General features: G+C 38.4%; 3 protein-coding genes across 4 annotated transcripts in view; all 3 read right to left on the bottom strand.

The window, feature by feature from the left end:
* Positions 1–882: 882 nt before the first annotated feature.
* Positions 883–5,106, bottom strand: rps4x (ribosomal protein S4 X-linked). Its single transcript, XM_055210803.2, has 7 exons — positions 5,046–5,106; positions 4,495–4,572; positions 4,186–4,366; positions 2,651–2,748; positions 2,352–2,523; positions 2,098–2,255; positions 883–1,036 (listed from the first exon to the last, which is right to left on the bottom strand). The coding sequence occupies exons 1-7, from the start codon at positions 5,046–5,048 to the stop codon at positions 935–937; spliced, it is 792 nt and encodes a 263-aa protein (XP_055066778.1). The 5' UTR covers positions 5,049–5,106; the 3' UTR covers positions 883–934.
* A 1,373-nt stretch (positions 5,107–6,479) lies between these two features.
* cited1 (Cbp/p300-interacting transactivator, with Glu/Asp-rich carboxy-terminal domain, 1) lies at positions 6,480–8,064 on the bottom strand. The gene has a single exon (XM_055210792.2). The coding sequence runs from the start codon at positions 8,062–8,064 to the stop codon at positions 7,597–7,599; it is 468 nt and encodes a 155-aa protein (XP_055066767.1). The 3' UTR covers positions 6,480–7,596.
* hdac8 (histone deacetylase 8) overlaps positions 7,941–20,998 on the bottom strand; it is a 28,071-nt gene continuing 15,013 nt past the window's right edge. Inside the window, exons 10-11 of one of the 2 annotated variants that reach the window (XM_055210778.2) lie at positions 20,659–20,764; positions 7,941–8,077 (exon numbers count right to left, since the gene is read on the bottom strand). In XM_055210778.2, the coding sequence (XP_055066753.1) occupies positions 8,064–8,077; positions 20,659–20,764 (120 nt within the window). In that variant the 3' untranslated portion in view covers positions 7,941–8,063. Of the gene's footprint in view, positions 8,078–11,169; positions 12,047–20,658; positions 20,765–20,998 lie in introns of those variants that run through there. The other variant, XM_055210772.2, reaches the window with a different exon arrangement.

Here is a 20,998-nt window from a genome sequence, read left to right as displayed (position 1 = left end):
TGCCAGATCTGACTTTGCAGCGATACAGTGGTCTGGTACTCAAATTTTATATTTGTAAAATTATATTTTGCTAGCAGGTCACTGCCTGTACCTTTTACACAAGGCATTATTAGGTTATGAACTTATGATGGAGGACCAGATACCCAAGTAATAAATGATCATGAACTACTTTCAAATCTGACCTGAAGTTAGATCAGGTTATATAATGTATGATATGGTAAGAGAAAAAGAGCAGGAGTCCATAAACTGGTGAGGGATTCAGACATCTCTCTCTCAAAAGCAGAATGTTTAAACTCAAGGACACAAGAGTCTGTGTGTTCAAGTTTGTATTATATTCTGGCAGACAGCCCCTGCAATGTGTGTTGAGGTGAGCCGTGCTGAGCCGCTGTAGATCAGCAGGCCAAAGGCTGCAGGAGAAACAGGCTGAAGCTCACCAGGACCCATATGGCCTTCTGGAAATGAGCTTTAGCTATAAAGCACAAGACAACAAACACAGGTGTGCTTCAAACTATCAAACATTTTTACCATTATTCAAACCATTATTGAAATCCTACAAACTTAGCTGATATCAAATCATCCAACACAATTGTATACATTGTCAAAGTTATTACAAGAGTTAATGCTGAACAGTTACTACTTTGGATGTTTTACAAAAAAATCTCACATCATGCCCATAGTGCATCATCTAGTCTGTTTTGCAAATACACAATAGATTTGTTTGACCAAACTATTGGCTAAACTGTTTTTAAACTTTCCAAATCTTTAAAAAAAAATAAGCAACTAGCTTTACTAGACAAATGTAGCGTTCATAAGAACTCAGAACACCTGAATTATAAACCGTACACTAAAAAGACTTTACCACAAAAGACACACAACTCAAAGTTGTAAATAATTTTTTTATTTGAAATCACGGTTGCACACTAGGTCTGTTGACTTAGCTGCTGCTCTGTTTGGCAGCCAGTCTCTTGTCTCTCTCCTCAGCAATGGACAGGCGGATACCCTTTCCACGAGGAATAGACACCCATGGCTTGTTGCCCTGATGAAAGAACCATGTAAGTATTAGAAGTTATTAACCATTGTGTAAGCAAAATAAGAAACTTGCACATTTACACTTCATTCAATAAAGGTTGATCACACACAAAAAATAATGCAGCTGACTTTTACACTAGGAGCATCACCTTTCCCCTTATAACAAAATCACACAATGTTTAAAGAAAACATACCAGAAAAGCACTACATGTGTGTCTACCAAGTTAAAAAATTACAGAAAAGTAAAAAAGAATATTTTTCAGCACACAAAGTTCAGAGCACTTAAAAGACTAGTGCGGATCAGCACAAAAAAACAGCATTTCTCTTAGACACAAAAAAAGCTCAGCATTTTTAATGAACCATGGATTTTTAAAGGGCCGGGTTATTTAAAACTAGAGCATGGTTTCACAGACAAGGTTTAGATTAAGCCAGGATTAGGCCTGTAATATGACAGCAAGTAGCTTTTAAAACGTCACCAAGAAAAAACATTGGTGCGCATCTTGAGACAAAACAATGAAGCTGATATATTTTAAGATACATCAGAGCAAGCTGTTGTCAGTTAAGACAGCTCAAACATCCATTTTAGTCTGGGACTAGGCTTAACTGTGCTTTCACACCACCACCGGCGAGAGCGTCAAAGTGGCTGGAAGTCATTTATTTTCAATGAAAGACGACAGCGAGCTCTGGTAAGTGCGTCATGTATGGTGCGGTACAGCTCGTCTTTATGTTAATGAGCTATGACACGATTCGGCGGCAACCAATCGTAAGGCAGAAACCCCCGCTTGAGAGGATTCCAGAGAATGCATTCAATCGTCAAAGCGTCCATTACACATTTTCTATAGCGTCGTCGGCAGGGCAGCCAGAACTTTTTTTGACACTCTTGCCGGTGGCGGTGTGAAAGCACAGTAAGCCTTACCTGCGACAAGGCCTAAAATAATTAAACCAGTAAGATTGGCACTAAATGTCACATTTTAGAGACGCATGGTAAACCTTTGCTTGTTAAATGTTAGACGATTTATCCACTTATCAAACACAGCAAAACAGACTTGTGTATCATCTTCAACTCACCTTGCCAATGACAAAAATGTTGGAGAGCCTGGTGGCAAAGTTGTTGCCAGTACTGTCCTTAACGTGCACCACATCAAAGGAGCCAGGATGCTTCTCTCTATTGGTGATCACACCAATACGCCCCAAGTTAGCACCTCCTGTCACCATGCACATGTTACCTATTTAAACAGAGGAAAGAGAAAAGGATACTTAAGTGACGTGATTAAAACAAGCGAGCAGCACAACTAAAGTAAAGGACTTTTCTAGTCACTAACCGGTCTCGAACTTGATGAAATCTGTAACTTTGCCAGTTTCCAAGTCAATGCGGACAGTGTCGTTGACCTTGATCATAGGGTCAGGGTAGCGAATGGTGCGGGCATCATGGGTGACCAGATGTGGGATTCCCTTCGTGCCAACGAGAATTTTCCTCACCTTGCACAACTTGTACTAAAAGGGAAATCAGGACAGAAGTATTACTTTAAAACATTTTCACCCTCACACCAAATCTGATCTTATCAATCTTTACTAGATCTATACAGAGGACATTGGCAGTACAAAAATAACTCAATCTCACCTTGGCTTCCTCATTTGTGATGCGATGAACTGTGAAGCGTCCCTTACAATCATAAATCAGCCTGAAGTTTTCTCCTGTCTTCTCAATGCTGATCACATCTAAAACAATTTCATTCACTCATGATAATCAGATTCTGATTTAAAAAAAATTGTGGTTAATAACACTTTACATCACCTGAGCTTGACAATACATCAAAGCAGATTAAAACCGTGCTAGCACTAGGAAAGTTTGGATGCATGAAAACATTGAGGAGTGTGTTTTAACAAATAAATGCAATATTAGCAGTTATGCATTAACACAACGGTTTGAGATCCAATTATAATGCATCATAAACTTTATACTGTAGTTGCATAATAAACCTTGCATTTCCATTAATACAAATGCAGCCAACCAACGGCATTTGAGCACCCAGATGACAATTTACAAAAAAAGTATAGACTAAAATCATAACATCCTAAATATGACACCTACAACTTCAGTAATTTAATTTCAAAATACTTAAATGGATTAAATAGTTGTGGATGAAAACAACGCTCCAAGATCATATGAAAGTTAATTCTGGGTCCATATTACATTAAGAGAGGAATCAAGGAGATATCATCCATGATTACAACTTGTAAAAGCAAAAACAACAGTATGACCACTTGGAAAAAGCACCAAATTCAGACAATTTATCCATGTCGCAATAAATTGCTAGGTCATTCTCTTTTCATTTAACACTGTTGTTAGTTATGAATCTGAAGAATTATTGTGACAATTCATCAATAATACAAATGTAACTTGCATATAATACTGATGTTCTATCTGTGATGATGATGAAATGCCCATGTCACCAACACGCTTAAGGGCTTAACCTAGGAATAACCTGCTTTTGCGGGGCTAACCCCACATTGCGGTGCCAAACGCATGCAGCATGAAACGAAGCAGGGTTAGAATTTTGTGACTTAGAATGGACAGCCAATCAAAAACTAATGGGTGCGTACCCCATATCACGATCGGTGTACTGAAAACAACTGAATTGGAGTAAAAATGACATCCCAGAAAGCTTAAAACAGCCAAGAGAGATTTACGTTGCGCCCTGTTCAGTAACAGATGTGCGACCAGTAAATTTGACCTTTTTTGTGATGTGACACTGAATTTGAAACAGCACATTGTACTTTCTGCATCTATCATCAAAGTATTTATTATTTAACACAGTGGAAATTAGTAAAAATGTGAATATTTGATAAGCATGATGATTTACGGTGTGTGCCCCTACATTTTCTGGTTGTGTCCCTAAAATTCAGTTGGGGGTCACTGTGCTTCTAGTGAAAAAAAGTTTGTCTGGAACCCCGTTTATATCCAATCATGACTGTTGACACTACAAATTGTGAATTGCAATGAAGAGGTTATAGTATTTTAGTCAATCTTAGGCACGGGACCTCAAGAAAAATGCATGCTGCAATCCGCATTAATGTAAATGTCCTGTAATTTCCACAGGTCATTAAATGGACAACTGTTGTGCAAAGGTGTCTTAAAACAACAACAGAACTTACCCATGAACCCAGTGGGGTAGGTGATGTCTGTGCGGACCTTGCCATCGATCTTGATGAACCTCTGCATGCAGATTTTCTTGACCTCATCTCCAGTCAGGGCGTACTTGAGACGGTTTCTCAGAAAAATGATGAGGGGCAGGCACTCCCTCAGCTTGTGGGGACCGGTGGATGGACGAGGAGCCTAAGAAACCGATAATAACAGCAAGACTCAATATAAACAACAATTCAGACTTTGGAATTGTTTAGACCCCGTCAAACAGGAACGTGCGTTTAGAAATTAAATGCGTCAAATACACGTGCAACACTTACAAAGACTCCAGTGAGCTTGTCCAGCATCCAGTGTTTAGGAGCTGCCACGCGCTTCAGATGCTTCTTCGGTCCTCGGGCCTGCACGAGAGACAGGTCAGTTTAATTGTGTATTAAACAAGATAGCATAGATGTAAAACTGTCTTGAGCCCGGTAACGTTACATACACTCGATAGCCAAGGCCGTTAGCAATCCCCAGCTAACTGATACTTGAAATATAAAGCGCGATTATTAATACGTATAAAGTTACACGTAAAGTCATTTAAAAACATTTACTGCGTAGTTAAGCTTTTGAAGCGAGTTAAATCTCAATACAGCATAATAAAATGGCAAGTCCCGTTTAGCGCTAACAGTGGAGAGCGACTGATTGAATCTACTGTTCTTGATAATCTTTAAAACAATCCATCGACACTTTATCACGGAAATATATGCAGCACTTGTCTTTTATGTGGTAAAAGGGTAACATTTGGAACATAAATGTTATATATCACTCCTCTAAAACTCTGATGATTGTGGATTACTTTAGAGGGGAATCGTGAATGTTATGCACTCACCATGTTGGAGTCTGCGGAAAAGGACCACTCACTTCCTGTCAGAGGAAGATAAACTGAACTACCGGTAGCAAAGAGGGACAATCACACCTTTTTGTAACGCCAGTACGAGCGTCTGCCATCTAGCGGGGAGGTTTATAGAACACTTTATATATCCATAACAAACATTCACAGTAAAAATTATTTTATTAAAATTAATTTGATAAAAATGTATGTTTATAATGCTTTCGCGTATGTTTAGAATTTTATTTTATTCGTTTATTTTTTATTTCGAACTGAGGAAAAGGAAAAGTAAATTACAACACACAAAAATATCAAATTAACAAAAAGCTCACCTTATTCGAAAAGGGATAGGTCTGGGCTGATCAAAAACCTATCCCCAATAATCACAGTTCCTAAAGCTCACATCAAACAATTTAAATTAAACACAGCTTTTAAAATAAAAAAAGGAAAAGAAAACATCTAAAAAAAAAAATTGCTTGGGACTTTATATAAGCAAAAAAAAAACACTATAATTGGGCTTAGATTGCATTGGTCTGCCTTTGTGAAAAAAAAGCAATAAAATAATAAAAAAATAAAAATGTATTAGAATGAGTGTCTGAAAGAAAACCATACGTTCTGTAATCTGCACAAAAACAATTAGCCTGGTATTTTCTGTCCAAAACTAAAAGGAGAATGGACACTGATAAAAAAATTGGGCACTGTAAAATTTACTCTACTTTAGTTTTGGCAATGGGGAATTAGTTGTGTAACAAACACCTGTGCAAGACATGTATGCTGATGTATTGTAAATGTATAAATAAAATAATGTAAATACAATATGTCAATCATTATAAGAGTCCTCAAAAATCTGAAATCATGAAAAACAGAGGAAAAAGACACAATTTATACAATGTATTTCAACCTCCAGGCTTGATAACAGGGCTGCTCTAATATTGGAAAAGGAGGGCCCGCTAAACTTTTATATTTAGTGACAGTCTTTTCTTCTTTTTCCTATAAAGAATATGCATGCCTACTTCTGAAGAGGCGCTGTGTGTTAATGATATGGCCACTAGATGGCAGTAATAACCAGTTGGACATGCGGCACTGTGCAAAAAGTTAATTACAAATTAAAAATTAAACACTTTTTGAATGGGTACAATCTGAATTAAATTATTTATTAACCCCCTCAGACCTTATTTTTTCCAGTTTTAATCAGTGTGCCTTATTTTGATCGGTTGATCAGATTTTTTTATTGGTTTGAACCACAAAACATGTGATGTCCATTCCAGTGGACACAGGGTCTGAAGGGGTTAAAAAAATCACCATATTACGTTACATTGTCTTTTGACACTTTTTATTGTTTAAGGTCTGGCACCCATTGTTAGGCTGCTACTCACAGAATTTGTGTGTCAAAAATCTCAATAAAAGTGTTATGGGAAAGAAAGAGACAAAAGGTTATGCTTTGTTTGCTTTATTTTCTGACATTCAAAAATACAAAAAGTACACACATTTAAATATAATATGTAATCTCTTATGTAGAAAAATAAATGGTCAAAAGAAAAGTGCTAAACGAAAATATTTGATTAAGTTTCTGTAAATCTCAAATTACAAAATAAAGACAAATGTCAGACAAAAAATATTTTAGTCTTCACATGGATAATCCATAAAAATGGATAAAGCATGCAAAAAGGTCAAATTGTGGAAAAGGCCTGTTTAAATCTACATTACCTTAAACTATTTTATTCATACAGCCTACAACACTAAAAAAAATCAGAAAAGAAAAAGTAGACTTCAGGAAAATATTAGAATGCATTGGTAGGCAATTTTTATTTTTGGAATAAGCATGTTAATTTTTTTATTTAAATAAAGAAGCCCATCACAGCATAAAGGCTGTTGGGTAAACAGACACGTTTCTCATTATATATTTAACCATGGAAAGCATTTAAGCAGGTCGAGTTCCTCTGTGACCACCAAAGCATGGATCTCCTCTGTGACCATCGATGACAGCTTCTAGCGAGATATTTTCTAAATCCTTTACACTCACAACTGTCTTAATCTACATAACCTGTATCACCATCTGACTATTCATCAGAATAAAAGTAAGACCAACAGGCAACAAGCAACCAAATGTAACTGAAACCTGCTGTCTTCCACAAACTATATTTATTGAATATCTCCCCCGCCATCCTTACATTAGGGAGCAAAGTTCAAATCTATATCACACACAGCATGATGAGTTGGGAGGGCTTAGGAACATAATAGACTTCTGTGAAAGGGGGGGTCTTAAGGCTTGGCCATATGACCTGTTTGGTGCCCGTCTGTGGTTAGTCTTGTTTTACAAACATAATCCCAGACCTGGTGACTTTCTCAGAAATAAATTCTTCATCCACTTTGACAAAGCTACAAGTCTCACTTAGATCAGACAGCTCTTCAAGTTTCTTTAGTCTGGTTTCCAAAACAGCAAATATATGTATCCAGCTCTTGACGGTTAAATATTATTTTCAAAGGCAAATCTAATTGCCATTCAGTGGACACTTTGATTTCGAGCAGAAGCCAAGAAAAGCAGAGAGGGTCAGCAACCAGCCGGTACATCTGCAATGAAGTCAAACTCATTCTGACCCAGCCACAGCTCTGGAAGCTCATTAGCCCGGTCCAAACCCAGCTCGACCACTAGTGACATCAAAACTTCTTCATCCACAGGATCCGAATCAATGATCCCAGGTGCCTGTGCCGCTCCAGGGGTAGCGATTTGTCCTGGGCTCAACACAGAGGCTCCATATCCTCTGCTGGGTCCAGTGGTAGTTGCAGAAGATACGCCCAGGTTCTGATAGTGACTGTTGAGTTTTTGGAGTTGCATGGAGGCTATGAGATGCTGACCAGACTGAAGGCAGAAAGGCTGGGGTTTGGCCAACACAGGAGTGCTGGGGTGAAGGGCAGCAGAGGGGAACTGAGGGTTCGTCTTTCCTGAATTGGTGTAGTGCAGGAGGGAGAGGGATTCACGGTCCTTCATGGTGGAACTAGACAGCAGAAGTGAGCTCATCACCTGGAAACACCTGAGGGAAATGAAAGGAATGATTAAGATTTGCAATTTAGAAGCAAAGATAATTTGTCAGCATTACAGGAGATCACAAGACAGGAGGGTATCAATAGCTCAGTAGTGAAGCAAGTCATATGACATGATAAAATAATCTGTAGAGCCATTCATGATGTCTCAGATGTGGGGTAATTGCTGAATCTGTGACATTGTCCTGTGACTCAATATCCTTTCTGTCTCTTATGTGTGAGTGAGCACATGCACACACACACTGAAAGGAAAAGTACTGTGTGAAGCACATATGATTAAGTGCTTCTCCTCCATCCCCACTTAAGTCTATTTTTTGAGAAAAGGCATAATTGCTGAAGGCTGGCATGCAGCTGCAAAAGACCTCCAGCAACCAGCAACACACACACAGGCTCATCTCACAGACCCTGACAGCTGTAGGGCATTCAGCTTGAGATCTTTGTGTTTAGCTTATTGTGTTCATTATTCATGGCCTGGAAGCAGTCACATACAACATGGTTAACCTTGTAACTTCATTAGTACAAATGATACAAAAATAGATTTAAAAAAAACTTAAATATCATCATTAGACTATAACTTAAGGCATGAAGTACCTTAAAATAGTAATTTATAGTAGTTTGGAATTTGTTAAAGACAGCAAAAAGATGGATAATTGAATATATTACTAAAAATGTATATGACTAATTTAAAAAGATGTTGTGATTGTAAATTGTTTAAGTTTTCGTGCAATGCTCCTTTTATATCCCACAGTCTCAAACCTGTGCCCCAATACCTGCCTGCCTGGAGCTCAATGAGAGGTTATCTGTGTCAGTTAAATCAGTCAATTATTCATCAATTAAGATGAAACAGAGTAAGTCATTCACTTAAATGACTTATACAGGGAATAAAACACAACTAAAGTTATTGCATAATATTCATGAGTGGATTTGCTTGAGTTAATGATTTGCAATATGTACTGCACACAAATTTCTCTCTCTCTTCCCTATAATTATCACCTTAAATGTCAATTAGTCAGACATAAAAACTAAACACAACTACACCTGAGATAATTTTAAAGGAAATACAGTATATCACTACATATATAAAATACTACAATGTACAATAAAACAAAAAAATAGGCTACTTAAATAGTTTGTTGCTTAACTTGCCTTGATGGGAGAAATTGCCGACTTGCGTTGGTTTTGTAAATCCAGTGTGACGAAAAAAGTATTTATTTATAAAGTAAGTGGTGCGCAAAAATAAACCCGTTCCAATAAGCTATTGCTGTATTTGTCATGTACAAATGTGAAGTCAAGGCTGAATACGAAGTCTGAGAAATATTTCCAGGCTTTCCTGTGCTGCTCCACCAGAGCTCCCTCAATGAACTGTTACTGAATCAAAGGTATTAGCCTAAATACACACTCGACTCTCTCAAGAGATCCGAGTCCGCTCTAAAACACGACATGGAGTATCGATGGAACCGGACTGAGAAGAAAAATAAGTCGAAGGGGCAGGTGTGAGCTAACAAATAACAAACAATTTGTCCTATTTTTAAGCATTTTTTGTAATTTTACTTTATAATAAACAAGCTCACGATAATAATAACAACGACAGTAACAGATGCATTGTAACCAATGCTCGTGTTTAACTATTTTAAATACATAAAGGCAAGGATTTCAGGGCAACAAAAAATTACAGTTTTAAAAACATCGATTAAAAAGTCTCATTTATACTTCGTAAAATGTGTTTAATGTGGAAATATACACATTTACATCACAGATTAATGTAGATCCACATCCGTGATTTAATGATCACCATACTAAAGTGCGCAGAAAGGACAGATGCTCGCTTTTGTAGACACTACACTACACACTTCAATCACGGTTCCCATAATAGCTCACTTAAAAATCATCATTCATAGACACACATTTATTTCAAAGGCAGGAAAATAACATCTAGATGGGAGACTGAGCATAAACATGTAAGATAAGTTTCCAAATTAATGATTTTTGTATTTCATCCAAGTTAGTTGTAGCTTAAGCAAAAAAAGTAAACATTATTAAATTGTCTTGGATTTGGAATTAAGATAAATGTACTTCTGGTAATACAAGCAGGTTCACGTTTAACTCTCGAGTTTCTAATCAATATTTCCAAAGAAAAGAGCTGCAATAAAACGGCGGGTTTCTTTTCCGTTTAAAGGCTTTAAAGACTGCATCTGTCGTCATTCATAAAGACACTTCACATGTAGATTAGGAGGGAAGTGACGGGTAAAGGAGTAGGGATTTGCCTCACTCCTATGGGAAACGTTATGCAAATAAGACAAACGGTTTTAACATACCCTTTGTTGTCAAAACACATGTCATAGGTTACCTTTGTGAAGAATAATGAGCCAGACACCTCGAATAGGCTATTTCACGTCAAACCAATGTTGAGGAAAAACGTATCCGCATTACGTATTTTATTTATGGCTAAATGAATAGATGATCGGTGAGGTGACAGTTTATGAGCGTCAGAGTGAAAGGTTGAGCACGTGTCCAGGGTAGACAGATGAACACTTTGCATAATTTCGTTGGGATGTCAAACATACAACTACGGAGCAGGTGCCTGTACAGCAGACAGCCAGTCAAGAGACGCAACGGGATTTTCAACCGTTTTCTGATTAGATGAATTAGATGCTTAATGCAGGTAGTTTATTAAAATCTAGCTTTTGGAAATCATGCTTAATCCTAAAAGTGTTATAAATAATGCATTAAATCCCTTTTAAAGCACTGGGGGACAAAAATAAAGTGGTTCTACTCATATAAAGGTTTTAATAGATGAGCTGCTGAAATCAGTCCTGTCTCTACACTTCATTGTGTTACATTTACTGTGCTCTTTTGCTCGCATGGATCAGTTTATTAGACATGAAAAGAAACAAACCCCATCTCTTAAAGCTAATAAAGTACTTAATGAATCACACACTGTGTGCCATTCAGAGAAACCTATGAAACCAAGACATCCATAAATATCATGCTAAAAAGAAGAGGACTTCCACATTGGCAGCCCACACTTGTAAAGCATCTTGCGCGACTCAATGGAAAAGCAACATGAAAAAATGCCACACAATTGCTTATTTGTATTTTAATATATAACAGAAGAGCATTTATATAAAAATGAAAAGGTGACAGAGCATAAAAACACAGTATTTGGACTCATAAATCACAAGTTCATAAACATTGCAGTAAAATGCATGCCATACAGGAAACATAAAACAGTTCATGAAACCAACGTGACTTGAAAATTGGTCAGTTTGTCTGTTAAATTTAACATGGGCTACTCAATTCATAAACAACGCAATGGTGACTAGCACCACAGCAACATTACTGTTGTTATTGCATTTAAATGTTGTAAAAGATGGTTGACAGTATAAATTAACAATCTCACAGACTTGCCATAAAAACAACATTAGTAATTCAATAACTCGCAATATTATAGTCTACGCCTTGGAGGTGTCAGAATGTGAGAGTGTGAATGAGTTGACTGAGGGCTTTGCGGTCACAAACAAAGACTTCAGTGACACATTCTTCCCATTTGAACCGTGGTTTACGTACAGTGAAATATATCTGTGATAGGACACTACAATCTTGAAAAAGACTTGCCTTTCGCTATTCTTTACTTTGAAATTATCTAAAGTAGAAAGAGCAACAAACAAACATGTACGTCATATTTGATATACCTCAATAAAACCATATAACATCCAAGTTTGCGTTTCATCTGTAAATGGCTTAGGATTTGAAAAAATAAAAAATATATAACCTTTTAAACACATACTCCAGTTGGGCCTGTTTCTGCATTTAAAAAATGTTCCCTGGAAACATTCAAGTAATGTTTTCCAAGCTCCCTTCTGGCGATGAATCCGACATACTGTCTTCATTAGAGGAGCAGGGCCTGATTTGGAAACATGAGCTGGGAGCCCACTCCTAAACTACATTCTTCAGATTCCCTGTAAACAAGTAGGGGAGGAGATAGAGAAGGGTAAAGAGTATTAAAAAATGAGTCAAAATGAATCACAAAAAACAATGAGAATTGAAGACACACAGATGGGGACACCAGGTGTAATGGTTGCGAAAGCCTATGCATTAATATGTTCTGTGTCACTTGCACATACAGAACTAATCGTATAAGAACAGGCCAGCATGCAGACACCGAAGAAGACAGAATAATCTAAATAAGCCATTCAGACATATTGCCTTGATATGCCAAGAGCAGATGGGTAAACCTCAAGTGTGCTTTGATGTGTCAGGTCTGACAGCATAGACTGCATTCACTGACAGGAAAGACTGAGAAAATTCTAAGTGTTCACAAAAGGTTTAAGATACAGCCCGATCCACAGCTGTGCATGGTTTGTCACATCTGCACCAGAACTTACCACTCACAGAGTGACACTGATCCTAAATCAAGTTGACACAGAGCAAATCAGAAAAAGCAGGATTTCCTATGGCATGTGGAAGCACAAACCTATTCAAATATTTCTTCATCTAAATCGATTTACATGGATTTACAAACCGCAATTTGCATTAAAAGTCTGCCTTCCATTCATACAGAAACTATACAGTTGCACTAAAAAGGATGTCCCCTTTGTTCAGACCAGCTGGTCTTTTGATAACATTATGGCTGCCAGGAGAAACCAATGCAGCTGATTTGAATTTAAGACACCAAAGGACATTTTGGTTACAATTAAAGGAACGGTTTTCAGTGTGGAGAATACACATTTTCTCCTCATGGTGCCAAGACAACAGCTATATATTTGAAAAAAACGTAACATTATTTTAAACACAACATGGTCCTTTGACCTGCTGTTTGACCTGCATAACCTTTTTAATTATAAAAAATGGTCCAAGCCTGGCGAGGCAGTACCCTTTAAAGAGCACCAATTATCCGATTCACGTTTTTACGTTTTGTACATGTTAAAGGGGACATACCATGAAAATTTGACTTTTTCCATGTTTGAGTGCTATAATTGGGTCCTCAGTGCTTTTATCAATCTAGAAAATGTGAATAAGATCAACACAGTAACTTAGTTTTGGTAAACCATTCTCCACAAGCATGTGAAAAAAATAGGCTATGGAAATTTGGCTCCCCTGGTGATGTCAGAAGGGGATATTACCGCCCCTTTATCTGCACTATCCAACCACGCCACTGCCATTGAGTGCAGAGATCAGCTGATTTGCATGTTAAAGGACACACCCAAAACTGCACATTTTTGCACACACCTACACCTAATGACAATTTTAACTGGCTAGAATTAATTATCTATATGATTTTTGATCTAAAACCTCACATATGTACTCTGGGGACACCAAAGATTTATTTGACATCTTAAAAAGTCTTGTGAAATGTCCCCTTTAACGATATGCAAAAGGTACAAACCCCAAAGTAAACCATGACGCGAGTTATCGTTTCCAACGTAAATCTCTTTTCTTGGACTACAACAAACACGAGGATTGTAGGCAAAGGTTTACTTCCTGGGACTGGTAATGTAGACAAAACCGACATTATCATAATTCTTCCCGCTTTGACTCACAGCCTGTAAATTAACTCCTGTTAGCATTGCATTGTGACCGAATCTTTCAAACATGGTAAGGAGCGTCACATTTCCGGCTGACGTCAGAGGTATTCAGGCCAATCCCAACGTACAGATTAGCTGGCCAATCAGGGACACATCGCTTTTTAGATTTTGTACATGAATCAGTGCGTTTCAGAAAAAGAGGGAAATTTGGAGTTACAAAAATGTACGATGTATGGAAAATAATGGATTATACCAAATACACAAAATAACATTGTTTTTAGTAGGGATGCACCGATATGGAAATTTTGGGCGATAACGATAACTCTTTATATTTAGGGGGCGATAACCGAGATATATATATATATAGGCCAATAAATATTCATATTATTTTCACAATGAAAAACTCCCAGACCGCGGACATCTTGTCTTTGTGCTAGACTAGCATACTCTTCTTAAGCCCGAAAACACGTGTCAACTTCGTGCTATGTCACAGAAAGCACCAATCAAACTCCACATGGCCAGCAATGAGCAAGTGAAGTGGTTCAACAAACCAAAATAATCCATCATTTATCGGCATTCATTTTTCTGCTTAATTTTGCTATCAGACCGATAACCGATAATATTAAAAATAAGCAGTTATCAGCCGATAACGATATGTCGGCCGATATATCGTGCATCCCTAGTTTTTAGCTATGAAAATATGTACCACTTAGAAACAGAGATACTGGTACCAGTATGTACCTTTGATGTAACATATTAACTTTTTAGATGAACTTTTGAAAGGGTACCACCTCAGTAACAGCTAGGGGTCCAGTGGACAATGTACGCAAAAATTTTGGATAACATAAACATTTTCAGATCAGTTTGATGTCAGCTTAAACGCGCACAAAGTCCCACCTCTATCAACACCCACTTTTAAAAATGATATAGCCTTCACCCTGAGCTAAACTAAACTGCTTAAAATTTTGCTGATCAGGATCACTGAAAACCACCATGTATGGTGTTCACTCCTTTTCTCCACTTCTTTTTCTTTCTGCGTTTAATAATGCAAGGCTGAGTGTTGTAAATGTTACCCAGATGTGCTTGGAAACTCTGGTAATGTGTAACAACTGCAAGCCTCTCTATTTATTACCTGCGTTAATCAATCGCAGTTCTTCACGGAAAAGTGGTTTTGCGTATTATCATTACAGCTCACGCTTGGGAAGGTTAGGCACTGTTAGAAATTTAAAAAAGCTTTCAGGCCAACTGATATCTCACACCAGACAGGTTGGCACTCATCTCGCTCTTGCGTTTCCTCATCTGCCTGCTTTCTCCTTCCGTCATAGACGCTAAGTGTAAGCAACATAAATAAATAAGGCCGTAAACAACAGCAAGTGGCACAGCGGAGTCCTAATTAAAATGTGGTTTAATTGATGAGAGCTGTTGATTTGAAAGCTGGAGCGAACGGGTGTGAAAGTTTGTAGAAAACTATATGGGAGTCTTAAGACGATCCTGTAGAAGCCACTTTGATGTTGTCATTTATTGCCTAATAAAATGCTTATCACAAATAATTACTTCCTCCTTCAATTGGATTGATTTCCATATGATGATTGCTTTGAGGTTTTCCTCACTTTTATAAGTTGGTTTGGATAAAAGCATCTGCCCAATACATTGCTGGATAAAAGTATCTGCCCAATATATTGCTGGGATTAGTCCTGAAACACCTCCTGTGTGCATAAAGGGATGAAAGATGACGTAAAAAAGTCGTATTAGTGACGCATATGTCGGTGCAATGGCATAGTTATCGTTCAACGCTCTGACGTTTCAAATGCAGATTAATGTTCACAACAAAAAAAGGGAATAAAAAATAGAATGAAAACTGGAAAGAAAACTGGAATAAAGCAGAGACCAGGGAGCTCCTCACTATTCGCGGTGAAGCGGAGATCGGTCTGCAGCTGCACTCTTACTGTGGGTTCACACCAGACGCGAGATCAACGATTTGCGCGAGTAGATTACATACAAAGTTAATGCAAAGACGCGACCAGACGCGTCCTCACGTGGGGCGATGTGAATGAACCAATATGGGTGGCGCGTTTGCTTTTGAAAGAAAACTTTCAAAAATTCAGATTAAATTTCTGCACAAGAGCGCCCTCTGGCTTTTGTATGTAAGGCATTTCACCATAATTCATTGAGAAGCATAGCAAGCAACATCAGACGATTTATCGGTCAATCCTACCATAAATTTACCGGAATGACTGTACAAGTACATACAAAAATTTGTTATTCACACACGCAACGATGTTAAGTCTTTTTACCAGTAAGATATAATTATTTACACATCACTACCAAAATAAGGCTAAACTCTGTCAGACAGCAGAAGTTTCCTTTAAAGGTCTCGTTTTTTCTGTGTTTTTGAAGCTTTGATTGCGTTTACCGTGCGCAATATAACGTGTTCATGTTTCATGTGTAAAAAACGATGTATTTTCTTTTTCACACAATTTACTTATCTGTATAAACCTGTTTTCACTGTCCTCAAAACGGGCTGATGTCTTCCTTGTTCTATGAAGTCTCTCCTTCAGAAATATGTATCGAGTTCTGATTGTGTAGCTTGTTTAGTGTGTTGTGATTCGATAGCAGCTTAGCTTGCCGTTAGCTTAGCTGGCGACTGACGTATTCCTGTGGGCGGAGTTTAGTCAAAAAACAGTTTTACTGACATCATTAAAGCAGGAAATAGAGGGCTGTAGTCCAAACCGGCCGTTCGCTGTAGGCTTTAAAAGTTGAATTCTGTTAAAGAAAATATATTGCCTGGCAGTGAACTTTGAGCTTTATCATTTTACAGGTATTATTTATGCTCTTATAGCAACATTACACACTAACTAGGGTTTCAAAAATGGGATCAGGAAGAACGTGACCTTTAAAACGCCGCACGGCGAGGTCGGTGTTGTGACTTCATATCCACGGTCCGTGTTTTTGTGGTTTCTACTTCTGTGGCAAACCCTGACAGTCGTGCAATTGATATGATATGCATTACAGTGTGAATAACCCTTACCCTACCATTCAGTTTATTTACTTTATTTAGACTTTACCACATGCGTATAAAAGGCAGACAGATAATTGCTCCATCCAATGGAATTTTAAGCTAAAAATGGCCCCCTTGACAAAACAATTAAATGCGTGACATTTGTGGTTAGATGGTTTGCATATCACATACCATCTTGTATATTTAACATAGCAGAACAGATGCCACTGAGAAGTTAAATATGTCTATATAACACACCATAAAGAAAACCAATAGGGGATTGGTCACTGCTCATAAAAGTGAGGAAGTGATGTTATGCATGCAACAACAGACAATACAATCGTTAGTAAAATGGCCATAAACGTACAATATTTGAGTCTCTAATGTCTATTAGTAGCATTAGGATCCTACAGTCTAAACGGATCCATGTGGTCATGTGTGATAACTAGCTTTGTTGCAGGAGTCTATAGCAGTCTAAATGAGAAGGGTGAAAACCCTAAAATGGAAGCCGAGCACCCTGCCCCTTAAGCCCTTTTTAATTAGCCGCTAGTGCTGTGGGATAGAACAAACACGTGGCATATGCTACACATACCGCATGGGCACAGAAAATAAGCATGTTTGCTTGTAGTTTAAATTGTTTGTACCATTTATGGTCTCCGAAATACGCAAAGCTCTCTTTTTGCAAAACATAAAAAAACAGAAAGAGTGATGCTTGCTGATGAATTTATCCTCTCAAAAAGACCAACATGCGAGGAAATCTTTTCCTGAAGCATAGCTCTCAAATTTCATATTTGCACATATTCAAACAATGCACGATGAACTGGTACACATATAATCCCAAATTGCTGACAACAGGTCTAGGTGGTGTAGGTTTGGGGATTAAGTTCGGAGGCTGAAGGAATGTGACTAACTACGCTGAACTTTTTAAAGGTGTCAGCTATATGGCTGTTGTCAGTGTGTACTGCTTCCTCATATGGTGGGGTGGTGACCTTTCAGGGACCTTCAGGTCAACAGCAGAGATCTGAGGCCCTTTTCGCGGAAAGAGTAAGTGGAGTAGACATTAACCAGAACAGGGACCGGAGAGAGAGATCAATAAGATCGAGATCAGTAAATGAAAGGAGAAATGTTTAGTCACAGATGAAAAGCCACTAAAAAGAAAAGCTGTCTCTGAGGTTGAAGTGGAGCAGCTGGGACTCAGTATATTGACATGTGCTATCTGTTTCTTATAGTGGCTGATCACACCTCACAGGCTGGGCACGAGTCAAAGGTGGTTAATGCACAGGTCAACTTTACCGCATGAGAAGTGAGGTGATGAGAACAGGAGACCACAAGTTGTCACTCATTTCTCTCAAACAAGCATTGGACACTTTGAGTGTTGAACCTTGAAAGGTTGAATGCTCATGCAGTTAAGTTAGTGATTGGCTTCAATACTTACAGAAAGAAACATTCGAATGATTGATGTAATGTCTGCGTGTTAATACTCTGAAAACTGCTTTTAGCCCATTAGACAGCTGCGTGAAGGAGCTCAGGAGGACAAAGTTTTCTTTATTATATCCAAAGGGCATTGTCCAAATGTTCTCAGAATTACTTTGAAACATTTTTTTTGTATTAAAAATATCTTACCTGGAGAAGGTGAAAAGGCAACAGAGCTTGGAGTTTTCCGAAACCTAAAATAAACAAGAATCGAGTTTTCCAATACAAACACAGAACCCATGATAAAAGACGACACTGAAATATGTTAAGTTACAACACATACGAAGGAAACAAATACAAAACCTTGTGTCAACGGGACAAACCAGACCCTTTTTTAAGACACATCTCATAAAAGTGCGGATATGTGCGTGTCTGGGGCCCTGCACGTACATGTGTGCAAATGTTCCTAGTTTAGACTGTTCTCATCTCAGCCTCTCTCTAGAGACTTCAACTTCGAATGCCTAGGAATGCTTTGCTTATTTGTTTACAGATGACTGGGAACATCAAACAGATATGTGTCTCTTTTCTCCAGCTGAGGAGAGTCAGTTGCATGGGACAACTGTGGTTGGTTTAACTTTAAGGTCTCTCTGGTCAAAAGTGGGGGTTGACGCGAAGGACACTGATGGGACTGCTGCCTGAATGGATGGATGGATGGATAAATGAATGACATAAGGATAATGACCTTTACGCCATCGTATCTATCCTTAATGGTGGCCAAACTTTTGAAAGAGCTAATTTAAAGGGGAAGTCCAATCTAGACATTTTAGCCTGTTATCACAGGTAATTTATGTCCATTTTGCATTTTACATGAGAAAAAAAAAAGAAATTTTCCCGATTTCAATTATAAGATTGATAGTGTGTTGAAGCGGAATTTTCGTAACGGTCTTTAATGGACTCAATTAACCAGAATGCACTGCGCGAAACTGAATCATTAGCTCCACCCACTAACCACTGTTCGATGCAGTCTTCAGGTTTGTTTGACTACATGCGGCGCCGCAGGAACCGACAGCCGGGTGACGTCGAGGTTCCGCGAGAGCGATTTAAAAGCAAACTCCTCCATATGATTTCGCGAATCGCTCTTGCGGTACTTTGACGTAATTCGGCTGTCGATTCTTGCAACGCCACATGAAGTTTAACAAGCCTAATAACAACTTTTACCGCTCAACTTGCTCTCAAATCAACTCAAGTCAACTTGAAGTTAGCCGGCAGACGAACCCATCCAAAGAGTAACTCCACTTTAACTGTCTCTGAAGGGGAAATCACCAAAACCCTTGATAAAAGATTACTAGAACCTGTGCAGTAGGCTATGTGGATGTAAGGACAACAAATTCAGGCCACCGGGAGTTTTTATTGTTGACATCAACGTGACCCTCAGCTGACAAACCACTCGAAAATTTGAATATGCAGCCAGCACTTTCGTCAGGAAGATTTTGAGTACTGTTTTTCAGCCCAGTTTTTCTGCGGACTCAGGTAATGTAAAATTGTAAAAATATCTAAAACATCATTTGGCTTAGTTGTTGCTTGTTTTGTGTAACTATGGTAAACATACTACGTAGAAAGTTATTATCATGTTGTTGTTGTAAAATGGAGTTAGAACATTTGATGGCAGCACAATCAAGTACATGTATGTCATGAAATATAGTGTTGGAGCATAATGTTGTTTTAGGGTGGACTTCCGCTTTAAGCAATACTATCTTTGGAAATGGCACTCTACTAGTGGCGGCTTTCCATTGCATAGTACCCCACAGCTTGGTTTGGGTCGGCTCAGTTTACTTTTGGGGGCTTTTCCACTGGGTGCAGCTTGTAGTACCCAATATTTTTTTTAGTACCACCTCGGTTGGGGTTCCAAGCGACCCGAGCTGATACCAAAACCTGACACGAAAACACTGTAGATCACTGATTGGTCTGAGAGAATCGTCACTACCAGCGTCATCCCTATAATGTAAAAGATTAGCTTTACCTTCATGCTAGCTTGCGCTGTCTCAAGTAAACCTGTTATCATTTGTGCTTTGCTTTAAGTTCCCAAACCCCCCTTTAGTAGAAAACATCCACAGTGTAGAATCAGGAACACCATAATCGTTTTTTTCCAAATTTGCAGTTTGTGGCGGCACATTCGCAACGCGCACGTCCGCACATATGCTTAAATGCAACTTAAATGAGGTTCAGCGGAGCGCGTCGACTAACGCCACGGGTGTTTGTACAGAAACGGTCATGTGAGACAGAGGTAGTGATAAACGAAATGTGCAAACATCTATCTGTGGTGTTCAATTTTAATTTTGTGGCGGACTGAGAAATAAATTAATTTATGGGAATGTACAACGACTCTCTCACTTGTATTATGTCACAGCAGTAGGCAGCACAAATATAACTACTGGCCTATAATCCCTCCCACTCAAGTGTTACTAAACTCGATGGAAAAAACTAACCAAGCCAAAGTGAGGTGAGATGACCTGACCTGACCCAAACTAAACTGTGGGGTACTATTCAATGGAAAAGCACCATAAGTCTGATAAAGGGCTAAAATTCAGGTCGGTGTTGTGTATAGCAATGTTCTAGATGTTGTCATTGCAATTACCTTTAATTGTGTTGATGACCCTCTCCAGATGCTGGTTTTCATTGCGGTCAGGTCGGCAGCTCGGACTAATCTCCAGAGAATAATCCGGGCCATATTCTGTGAAGTACTGGATTAAGAAAAAGGAAAAAAGACAGATCACCACCATATAATTTTCCTGACCATAATTCTGTTGCTCAATGTGAAAACTTGTTTACAGTCTGTTTAAATAGACAAAACAATACAGGGGAGAGGATGACGGGCATAGATGCCTCAAGCAGCTAGTCATACAAACATTTCTCAAGCTAGGAAAAAGATTCACTTAGTTATCACAGAGCTTCACTAATGACCTTTTAATGTAAGC

This window comes from Misgurnus anguillicaudatus, chromosome 21 (genome assembly GCF_027580225.2).
Source record: "Misgurnus anguillicaudatus chromosome 21, ASM2758022v2, whole genome shotgun sequence".
Classification (NCBI taxonomy): domain Eukaryota; kingdom Metazoa; phylum Chordata; class Actinopteri; order Cypriniformes; family Cobitidae; genus Misgurnus; species Misgurnus anguillicaudatus.
The sequence above is the reverse complement of the archived record's forward strand: the minus strand, read 5'-3'. Positions and strand labels throughout refer to the sequence as shown.

Coding starts and splice junctions, on each gene's coding strand:
- rps4x (XM_055210803.2), bottom strand. Junction 2,749..4,185: donor CTACCCCACTGGGTTCATGG/GTAAGTTCTGTT, acceptor AAATTGTTTTAG/ATGTGATCAGCATTGAGAAG. Junction 2,256..2,351: donor TTTCATCAAGTTCGAGACCG/GTTAGTGACTAG, acceptor CTGTTTAAATAG/GTAACATGTGCATGGTGACA.
- cited1 (XM_055210792.2), bottom strand. CDS start 8,064: ATGAGCTCACTTCTGCTGTCTAGTTCCACCATGAAGGACCGTGAATCC.